General features: G+C 34.3%; 1 protein-coding gene across 1 annotated transcript; it reads right to left on the bottom strand.

Annotated features, from left to right (window-relative positions):
- Positions 1–249: 249 nt before the first annotated feature.
- On the bottom strand, positions 250–10,514 carry LOC128021092 (diacylglycerol O-acyltransferase 2). Its single transcript, XM_052608016.1, has 8 exons — positions 10,158–10,514; positions 9,200–9,328; positions 8,197–8,304; positions 8,001–8,071; positions 4,142–4,346; positions 2,630–2,804; positions 2,206–2,408; positions 250–1,511 (listed from the first exon to the last, which is right to left on the bottom strand). The coding sequence occupies exons 1-8, from the start codon at positions 10,195–10,197 to the stop codon at positions 1,357–1,359; spliced, it is 1,086 nt and encodes a 361-aa protein (XP_052463976.1). The 5' UTR covers positions 10,198–10,514; the 3' UTR covers positions 250–1,356.
- Positions 10,515–12,248: the final 1,734 nt, after the last annotated feature.

The raw sequence follows: 12,248 nt of genomic DNA, 5'->3' as shown, positions 1-12,248 counted from the left end.
ATATATATATATATATATATATATATATATATATATATATATATATATGTGTGTGTGTGTGTGTGTATATATATATATATATATATGTGTGTGTGTGTGTATATATATATATATATATATATATATATATATATATATATATATATATGTATGTATATATATATATATATATATATATATATATATATATATAGGAATATTTATGTATTAAGGACAGTGTTGTGGCTCAAAAAAAGACAGCACATAGTATTCTTCCCATAAATGTTTATTCTGAAAACATATAAAAGTTTACTTTAAAGAATCAGGATTTTATAGACACCATTGACAGCTGATATCAGAGATTGACACTTTAGCATTTATTATATATTCACAACTGTAAAACCTTGGTTAAATGTCAGCATGCACAGTAATTGCTTATTATCAACCTATCAAGAGCAAGGTCCCCTGAATCCACTGAATAAACAATCACAGTAAAAACTTTAATATCTCAGGTTAAAAATGATTGCATACATACATTTTGGCACTTGAATTCAAGTTAAAATGCTTGTTTGATTTGGCATGCAAACACGTTTGAGGTCTCTTCAGCATTTGTTTCTGAAATAAATGCCTCATACTTGTAACTGGGGGACACGGTGAAAACTGAACTTATTTGAAGGCTGCAATGTTAGTAGCAGGTAAACTATTTGCTTGAGCTCAGCAAAGCATGTCTGTGCAACTTATATATGCAAAATGAATACTTCTGTGGTGAATTATCAATAGTGTTACAGAAAAAAAAATGACCAGCATTCATTAGCATTCCAATAATATCATCACACATTTACAGATATTCATTATAATCTTCACCTTCTAGACTTCACTTTTTCTTCCTCTTTTACCTTAGGATCATTTTCTTTATATTTATTCCAACTTATTCCCACAAATTAATCACTTTTGCTTCACCTCCACTCTTTGGTTACACAACCACACTATGATTGATTTTTTTTTTTTTTTTTTTTTTTTGCGAGGCAATAACTTCGTTGGTTGTGCAGTAAAATAATGGGGGAAAACCTTAAATACATAACTTGTAAATGTATTGCCATGTAGGAATATATGTACACAAGCGAAGAAATCTGGATTTCACTTGACAGCAATCGGTGTAGTGTTTATTGCACATTGCCACCCAGTGGCAACAAGCAGAAGTGACACAGGTTAGATTCACTGCATCCCACGTGGTACAGTACATTTCAGTACAGTTTACTGTAATTACTATGAACAGAAACAGCTTTGATTTCTTTCACCTTCTCTGAACAGGCACTTCAGTTGGGAGGCAGATGTTCCAGAGTCTTTTATGGAGTTTTTATTCCTCTATGCTGTCTTTCATTGAATTTGAAGGGTGTCACTCTCATTTAGACCGAAACGGGTCTTGTAATTGTCAAAGAGAGACTTGAGGGACCTGATGTACATGGCATGGTACATATCTATGACGTCCTGAGTCGGCTCCTCGATTTTTGGAACTGTGATGGGTTCACCAACTGTAGTGAAAAGACACATTAAAAACTCCAGTCAAACCAAGATCATGTCAACAAATGACTAATTTTTAACCATTAATGTGGTTCTGATGTCAGCGAATATCGACTAAAATGAAAGAGCGCCTCTTTCAACACAGAGACTGTCCTTGAACTGAATTTAACTATATTTAGGTTGTCTCATTATAACCCGTGTAAACCGCTTTGTGCCAGTTTAAAGCACACATATATAGGATTTAAAGGTTATTAACATAATTAAATATATTTAAATATAAGTATGAAACCTGTAAATAATATAATATGAAGTTTCAATATACCATATTTTTAAAACATTGTATTTATTATTTATGTATATTTATCATACTATTATATTTATTTCTGATAAAAATAAATAAATAATAAAATAAATACATAATAATTATAATTAAGTTAATAAATGATGTATTAAACTAATTTATTACACCTGTGCATATACATATACATAAATTATATTTAAATTATTGTTTATTTATTTTATCAATATTGCATTTTATTTACTTTATCGAAATCTATATATACACATATTCATATCTATTTAATACATTTTATACAATAAGTTTTATTTTCTTTATTAAACTTGAATATGAAAATTCTAACAAGAAAAGTCGTGATTTTCTAGAAGACATTACGACTATAACACATCAAACACGGCATTACTCACCAACAGTAGTGATGGGTTTGCAAAACGGTACAAGACCCCAGGACTCGGGGAAGAACAGTCCACAGCCATGAAACAGGCAGGGGGCAAAACCTAAAATCTTCTGAAGTCTCTTTTGAACCATTCGCCACCAAGAGTCATCGTCAAAAATCAGCTGCTTGTAAACCTCATTCTCACCAAATGAGTAGACAGGCACCAGATCAGCACTGAAAGGGGAACAGGAACAGGTTATAAGAATGGTTATAACACAGAGAATCTGCAGTGGTTAATTTTACATAAAAAAAAAAACAACTGTTTCAGTGTAATTGTGTCTTAAAACCCTGTGAAACATGCAGGGAACAAGGAACTTGTTTTTGTGGAGTAAGCAAGTAATGCCGAAGTAAACAATGCTGGGAAGGTGGTGAGGGAAATGATTTGCAGTTCTCACCCTTGCTTGAGGGCCAGTTTCACAAAACCTTTGCGTTTTTTCAGCGTGACAGAGTTCATTCCTGGGGTACAGTGCAGAGATTCTGCAGCCCCTCCGATCACAATGACCACAGCGTTGCCCGTACCGTTACTAGACAGGAGGTAGTCAATGGAGTTTCTGTTTACTGGGCAGATACCTGAGAAACAGAAGGATATAGAGCGTTTTACCATGGGTTTCCCAAACTGGGGTTTATGAAGGAACTGCAGGACGTTCTTGAGTTGATGAAAAGGTAACAAACAAATCACAGAAATGTAGCATTTAATTAGTCAAAATAAATATTTTCAAATAAAAACAATTAATAAAACAAAACACTTCATAAAAAAGCAACATCAGAGAATCATAAAAATGCAAATGTGTTGTTAACTTATTGCAATAATAACCTAAAACCTTAGCGGGTACTTAAATATGTTTAGGTCAAAATATTTAGGTCAAAAAACTGTTGTTCTTCTGAAAAACATTTTTAAATCCATGGTTTACAACTATGAATGTCATTCATGTCTTATTCCTTTGCAAAAATGAGCCATGGTTTTATTATAGCCTAGTAAAAGTATAGTAACAAGGGTTTTATTTATTTAATTTTTTTTGCGGATTGATAACCAATTTAAATAAGCTACCATTGTTAAACTATGGTTAGTGTAGCACAGTTTGCAAACACTGATCTATATATATATTTAGAATTATTTCGAACCTTATGAAATGTGCTTTTTTTTAAATACTTTTCGGTTCTGAGAAAAATCCTTGCATATGCTTACAAATGTAAATGAGAACGGCAAAACCAAATACCAGCGATAGACGTTGTATTCAACAACAGTACAGAAACACTTATACTGAATCTACACAGCAAAGCGAAACCGATGTAATCTCATTGCTGAATGAATGACTCTTATGCGTCAGTTCTTTTTAGTGAACCAAAAATATACACTGCATTCAGGGTACTGCAACTCCCGAACAAATAACTCTTATGAACCGTTTCGTTTTAGTAGCTAAATCAAAAATATCCAACACAGCTAGTAAAGTCTGACTCGAGGACAGATGTCTCTATGAGTTAGTTCATTTTACTGAATCAAACGGTTACAGATAAACATATTATATTATTGGAATTTTTGAGGAAATATTTGTTTTACATTTTTTAAGAAACTATTGACGTTTGTTTCTTATAAGAGACTGGAAGAAAATTCGATCAATCTGCGGGTACATAGGGCAGGTTTCAACAGAAGTTCTTCAAAAATATTGACATCAGCACATGCAGGGCTGTGCCTCAATAGGACAAAGCTCAGAGGTCCTTGATAGACTACAGGATTCTTATCTACAGCACAGAGAGGACAAGCATGCTCCCCTTTTTTCAACAGCCAAAACTGAACTTCATGCTTTGAGTCAGTTTGATCTTCACTCAGTGTCACATGATGCAACTGCAGGCAATGAATACATGAAAGCTTTGATCCAAAAAAGAAACTAATATGGCATTATATGTACCTCCAGACATCAGGTAATCCCTAAAGACTGGCAAGCGGAAGTTTCCAGCCAATGTGGCAAGAGACGGCTTGATTCCAGGGAATATCTTGGAGAATCCTGTGGCCTCAGTCCCAAAGTTACAAAAAGCCCCAAAACAGAAGATGCCATGAGGGTGATAGCCAAAAATGTAGTTTCGGCTGGGAAGCAGGTTATGTGTCTTGATGAGCTGTAAATAATAATAAATAAAATAATAAAAAGTGGTCAATTCAACTTCAATGACAAAATTACATTTGCAATGTTTTTTGTATGACTATAGAGACAGGATGTGATGCTTAAAATCACAGTGGTAAATAATTAAATTAAATTTTAACAGCTCTTGAATATATATTTGCCATTACACAGACCTATTTTCCTAGATTTAGGACGTAGGTCAGTAATGGTATACTAGCTAAAGGCAATAAATGCTCGTAACTCAGACACAGTTACAATAAACCTGTGTGTACATTATATTGTTCACGATCACATTTTCTTATCAAGAATTATCATTAATCACTAATCTGCTGTCCTAATATATATTCTTTTCAGCAGATAATTAACTGCAGCCTTGCAGCTGATATTACTGTAGAGTGGAGCAACAGTTAGGAAATGAATGCACTCTCTGCACTCAGAGTATGTACAGAAAGTAAAAGATGCATAACCTGTGTACATAAGAACAGCTAATCAAACAGGCAGTATTGCATAATGACATGAGTGGATGAAAAAAGGTTTTAAGACAGATGCTGTGTCAGACTGGATGGTATAACCTCCTGGAGGAGGCTTAGAGAAAGTCTAGTCTATGGAATGTTTCCTGTTGCCTGTTATTTGTATTTTTTTAATGATAATAAAAACAGGATTGATAAGTATAATTCGGAGGATGAGAAAATCAAAAATTAGTATAAGCCTGTTTTATCAGTGTTATGATGATTATTTTAATGCACTCTAAGTTTTTTAAATAAATACTGTAATAATAATAGTTCAAAGTATGAATAGTTTTCACTCAGATAACATAAAAAGACAAGATCCCTCAATGCAATTTAAACCTTTAAACAGCAAAAAAAAAGAGAACGGATGTTTGTTTATATTGCTTTTCTGTAGAACAACGTTAGCTGCATTTTTTATATTTAATAAATATTTTATTTTAATAAAATGTAAACCCGTCTCCTGCATTTTGTTCAGGCAGGTGTGTTCATGTAGATTTAAATCTACATGTTTCCAGATTTAAATCTACATTTAAATTCAAAGAGACAGTATCGATAGTCTTTGCGTGACCTGACGTTTCATTTCTATCCAAAATGAGGAGATGTGAATATCAGGAGTGCACTCTCATTCAGCGCATGTTTCATTCATACTCGAAGCCGGAAGTCCAAAACAGACTCATAGAAGTTATAACTTATGACATGCAGGAAATCCCTTTTATGGACAAAAGAATGGCTATGGCCGTAGTTGAGCTGAATAAAAACAAAGTCCTTTTAGGCAAGTCGTGCCACTTTGTCGCCATCTTGGCAACGCCTCTGGGCAGCTATTTCAGACTAACAAGACCAGACTCCTATCTAAATGAATGGACAGAGAGTCAAAACTGCACTTTCACTGGTCACCGGAACATAAAAACTGCATGTATAGAAACAGCAGTAAAATATGATAAAAATCGCTGAAAAAATTAGATGATTTTTTTTTTCCTAAAAATAATGTTAAAAACACCTTTTTCCCCACAGGTTATACTTTTACTACGCATGCGCAATGGTTCCTAAACTGTGCGCATACGTCAGTGGAACCAGACGATAGGCTTAAATGTTTCCTGGGTTTGATTGTTAAAAGCAGATGATTGGCTTTCAAGCGGGAGTGCCGGGACATGTGCATACAACCGCCATCTTTGCCATTACGGGTTTTCCATAAATAGTTGTATTGAGGATTGAGGAAGTGGCTGGTCTCTTATAAATTGTCTCTGATAAAAACCAGAAACGTTTTTACTGATGAAAAGTGAAGACAATAAACACACATTCACGAGTTCACATCTACGTATATTAATACCGTAAGTTTATGCGTATTTGGCGTGCTGTCCGGGTGGAGGGCTCCGAGCTCGGGATGTGGCCCGAACCCAGAGTACTCCCCCCGGTTGTGGTAAGAGTAGATGGATCTATAAGTGAGGAGAAATGGGGTGGAGGAGGGATGCTGAAAACTGTCAATGAACAGAGATAGGTTCTGCTGTTATTTATACCTTGTCATGAGTTGATTACTGATTGGTCTCCACTTGTGTTAATCAGGTTAATGAACTGCGACTGTTCCTCCCGAACTTTGTTATAAAACAGCATATTGTGAGCGAGGGATCGTTCCGGTGAAATAGTCAGGTTATTTTTTTCTATCGTTTCTATTTTTCTATTGTTTGTATCTAGTTCTTATTTGAACCCATTTTTGAACCAAATTCGTTTTTACATTTTACACCTACTGAACTCTTAAGCAAAACTCTTATTTCTCTTCATGCTTATCATAACGCAGCTGGCACGCACTGTAAGACTAGGCGAAGTGATGATTTCATCATGTGACTAAACACACTACATGTTCTGCAAGGTAAACGTCCAAGCCAACTGGCACACACAGGGCCTTCCTTTGAGTCCTGACTGACTCACACATATACTGTATATTTCTTATATTAAGAGTTGACTGTGGTTTTGACTGAATATGAATACTTCAAATGAACATTTGCATTAAATAACTTTTTCTTAGACCAGTATTTAAGGATTTATATAGTAGTATATATAGAAGTCTGTCAGTGAGTTAACGGTTTACTTTTATTCTCTTTCATCATGCAAATATTTGTTTCATGTTTATTTGTATATGTTCATTTGTATATGTGTATTATACAATATGTATATTGTATAATAATGTGTCTGGTTCATAATTTAGTGCTGGTAAAGTTTCTGTATCACCTAGCTGTTGAACACAGGCCTGTACTCTGCCATATAAGTAAGACACAAGAAAAACAACTGCTCAGTGATTAAGTTTCTACTGATCAGGACGAGCAAAGTCTAGCAGTGCACTTACAACTCACATCAAGATCCACCCATCAGCAATGTCTAGCAGAGAAAAGAACAGGACGAAACGAATGGCTGATAAAATGTATCTTTGATCTTTTCCCCTTTGCACTTAACAGATTTATCAATGCATATTTACACATTGGACACTGGCCAGAATATATAAACTACAATTCAAAAGTTTGGGGTCGGTAAAATTTTCTTAAACAAGTGAATGTTTTTATTTAGAAACGATGCATTCAATTATTAAAACGTGACAGTAAAGACTTTTCGTTTGTTACAAAAAATAATTGTATTCCTTTGAACTTTTTATTTAAGAATCCTAAAAAATATATCACAGTTTCCACCAAAACCATTAAGCAGAATAATTTCACCATAATAATAATAAGTAATGTTTCTTGAACACAGAATCAGTAAATTAGAATGTTTTATGAAGAACAATGTGACACTAAAGCCTGCAATAATGACTGCTGAAATACATTTTCAAATATTCAAAAAGAAAAGTTATTTTAATTTGTAATAATATTTCACACTATCACCATTTATATAAATGTAATTTGGGTGAACATTTAAAAATAAAAAAGTGAAAGGTCAAGACATTGTTTGGAAAAGAATATGAGAATATTAGGTCTTTTTTGAATGAACTGTCCCTTTAAATCTATATATAAATGCTGGAGGATTTGCATAGTCCTTATATTTCCTAATTCCATTTGAGGATAATCTTTATTTATGTAACTATTAGCTGTTCAGTGGTTAGGCCTTTATTTTTATTTCCTTAAACTGTGATGTTGTATAAGACGTAAATCACTCACTCTTATGGGAAAATAGTCTCTAAAGTATTTCCACACAGTCCAGTTTCTCACCCAGGTCGATCTGCGGCCTCCTAAGATATTTGAACAATAACAAAGAATTCAAATGCAAACACAGTCACAACAAGCATCCTACACTTCTCAACAGATTGAATCATGAATGGCATGCTTTAATCAGGGAAAAGAATGAAAAGGTTACCTTGTTTAGGGGTGTTCCAGTCATAGATTAGCCAGGCGGTGTAAATGGCAGCAATTACCCAGCAGTCTGTGCAAAACATGTACATCAGCAGCAAAGAGCAGCCAATGCCTAGAAGAGCAAAAAGAATATTTAGAGTTGACTCTAAGCCGAAGATATAGAGAGCTGAGATTTTAAAGGAATAGTTCAACCAAAAATGTAAATTTGCTGAAAATCTACTAAACCTCCATTCATACAATTTTGTTTCTTTGTCAGAACAGATTTGTAGAAATTGAACATTACTTGATCACCAATGGATCCTCTGCAGTGAATGGGTGCCGTCAGAATGAGACTTCAAACAGCTGATTAATACATCATAAGTAATCCACACGACTGTTTGTAAGAAAAAAAAATCCTCCAAGCCTTTTAACTTCTCACCAAAATACTCCATAATCCATAATAATCCACTAATTCCAGTGAAAAAGTCCATCCTCTGTTGTTCTCTCATATTAAAATTCACCAACATATTGGTTTAGAATGATTTTTGCTTTTGCTTTTTCACTGGAGCAATATTATGGATAGAGGACTCATATTTTAGCTGAAATCAACATTTTGAATTTCTCAGTGATGGACTTGTTTCTTATAAACTCAAAGCTTTTCACTTCACAAGCTATTAATTGATGGACTGGATTACTTGTGGATTATTGTAATGTTTTTATCAGTTGTTTGAACTCTCATTCTAACTGCACCCATTCACTGCAGAGGATACGTAATGTTACATTTCTGCAAATCTGTTCCTATGAATAAACAAACTCATCTACATCTTGGATGACCAAGATGAAGGGTGAGCGAGCTGCACATGTTTCAACACATTTTTTATCCAATTTTATTTTATTTATTTTTGGGGAAAACTATTGTTTTAAACACTGAAATTAATTCATTTCAGTAAGGCAACACAATGTCCTACATTGTAAATTCTCTAAATTGCCAATTTAAGTCTCACAGTGAACTTAACTCTTCCACTCACCCATGGCAAGAAATGTGATGACAAACTGCAGGACAGAGATCACCTGCAGATATTTCATGATCTTGGACTGTGTCAGCCAGGGGACGGAGGGCAGGTCGTGTAAGGCTGAGAGGATGCTGGAGCCCGAGCCTATACGGGATTTAAAGGAGAATTGGAATTAACCAGTTTAATGTTGTGGGAACGCTTGTTCTCTATGGCAAGGTCTGTCTGTAGCCTAGGAATAAATACTGACATGCATATCATGACTGTGACGAACCGTGATGATGTCAATTGAGAATGGTGTCATTCGGTTTGTTTTTTGTGCATAAAATGTGATCTGATGCCAAATAACTCCTAAAATCTCAGAAAAAAAACTCCCTGAAGATGTATGAAATAAACTAATGACTCTTTGCTATTACTTCTAATTCATTATTCACAAAACTCAAGCTAATTTTACACAGTGCAAAAAAGATTAGATGCAGCACTGAAGCACACATACACACACTTCTCTTACAGTCACTGAGATCAGATCACAAGACAAAATAATCCTATATTAATGAGTCCATCCTGACTGAAAATAACAACAAACATCAGACACCGATGGTCATGTAACACTTGTCATTCCCTCTCGATGATTGTAACAAGATGGAGACTAAATGAATCTCACTTAAGTGTCTAACTTAACTATGATCACATCCTAGATAGGAGGACGTCCTGTTAACAAATAATAATAATTATAATTATATATATATATATATATATATATATATATATATATATATATATATATATATATATATATATATATATATATATACATAGGCCTATATATAATGTGTGTGTGTGTGTGTGTTTTACATACATATGATATGTAACTAAAACATGTATATAAAGGACAACAATGTATTACATTTCATTAGTAAATGACAACACTAAATTAAATTAAAATGCAATTATTTCAGAAGATATTTTTACTTACCCTTTTTCACACCGGAATACGCAGCGAGTATGGTTTTCATTGTTGAGGCACAAATAATATTTTTAACAGAGTAATAACTCGCTGCTGGAAGTTGAGCTGCTCTACAGCATCTCTCTCACTGGCGTCAGCCGCGAGCTCACAGGCGCGCGCCTGTCATTTAAGCGCCTCGGGGGGAGGAGCATAGAAATCGCTGTCAATCAAACTATAACCGCCTTCGCTGTCTGCAATATTTTATGACGAAAAGTTGTCAAGTTTTAATTCCAAAAACTGCTCCTGTCTGATGAATTTCTTCAAACTTACAAGCCAAACATGACGCTGAGATGTTTGGATATGTCTGGTTATCGCTTCAACTGATCTGGAGGATTTAAAGGTCTGTGAAGGTAAACTAGACGCCCAGCCAATCAGGTGGAGAAGACTTTAGCCCCGCCCTCATGCTTTACTGACCAACACTGATTGTCCATATTGTCTACACTTTACAGGACTGGCATAGGGTTCAAATTCGGCCCTGGACAAATCCAGGCCATCCAAGCACATGAGTTCGCCTGTGAATGTTTTGCTGGGTTAAAGGGCCTTACTTTGGATTAAATAAATGAATAAATAAAACAGTACAGAAACATATGATAGATATGACTGAATACACGAAAAATGCAATCAACTTAAAAATGTACTATTTTTGCCACAGAGAAAGGCACTTGACAGTAAAGCATTGATTTTAAGCTAGAATGCAGACAAGTACTGCTCTTAAATTCTGTCATCATTTCCTCATCCTCAAGTCATTCCAAACATGACTTTCTTCTGTGTGACACAAACAATCATTAATTGCTCCTTTTTTTCTCATATATTTCAACGGGAAGTATTTACTCTACACCAAGACTTAAATATTCTATTTATAAAAATAACACTTGCAGATAATTATACAAAACTTCAATGGGCTTTGGAATCGAGAAACTAAAGAGTGAAAAAAGTTAAATTAGTGAGAGATAGCAGCCTGCCAGACTAAATGTCCATTAGGAGCATTAGCTGGTTCATAATTCACCATTTTTCTTTTTCACAATACCACGGTCAGCGGTGCTACTGCCAGTGACCTTCATTGGCCTGTTGTTCTAGCCAGGACTGGCCAGCGCTCAGATGGCAGAGAGACCAGTCGCCTTTAGATCTATCTGATCATCCAACCCAGGATCATCAGCAGCTCAATCATATTATCAGCAGCTTGAAATATGAATAGTTATATTTGGTGTATTTATATAATACACAGTATATTGTTATGCAATTGTGAACTTTTGTGTAAATTTCTTGTGGTTGCAATTTTTATTCAGAAATCTGAGCAATTTGGGGTTTTACAATATTAAAGTTTATGAAATAGTTTTTGATAGTTTATGAACTAGTTCTGAATAATATTTTATGATAACTATTTACTCAAGGTCTTTTGATATCTGATGTCACAGTAGGTAAAAACTGATAATAAAACGTTTAATGGGTACTGCACCAATAATTAGCCAATTCTGATGAGGAAATATATATTCAGTCTAGACGGTAAATTGCTCAAGCTCACTGTAATTTGTACTGTATCAATATCAATCGTCCATTTGGCAGAAATCATTTAGTTGGCCTTTGAACTTTAATCTCTCATGTGTTGGCTTTAATTGACATGCACTGATACTTAAATGTCTTATACTGTCAGATGCTCAGACATATAATGTTTTGGTATCTTCTTTATGACTGACTATTTTTCAATTAAATTAAATTCGAGTTTATTTGTATAGCACTTTTTACAATACAAATCATTGCAAAAGAAGCTTCACAGAAAATGAAAGATTCTGCATTACATCTAGGAGTATCTTATCAGTGGTGATTACTGTATGTCAAGGTGATGTCTATATGGCAGGACAATATTCTTACAAGTGTGTAGATATTGTTTTGTCCTGTGCAATAGTGGCCATCCACACTGCATGTTTTTACCCCCTGGTGCAGATAAGGTGCTGTTGAAATGAAAAAAAAAATGCTCTTTTTGTTATAAAAAAAAAGCAATTAATAATTATAATATCAGATTTTCAGATCAAGATAAGAGATAATAGAACTATTTGATATCGG

Source organism: Carassius gibelio, chromosome A10 (genome assembly GCF_023724105.1).
Source record: "Carassius gibelio isolate Cgi1373 ecotype wild population from Czech Republic chromosome A10, carGib1.2-hapl.c, whole genome shotgun sequence".
In the NCBI taxonomy this organism is placed as follows: domain Eukaryota; kingdom Metazoa; phylum Chordata; class Actinopteri; order Cypriniformes; family Cyprinidae; genus Carassius; species Carassius gibelio.
Note: the sequence above shows the minus strand (reverse complement) of the source record. Positions and strands in the feature narration are given on the sequence as shown.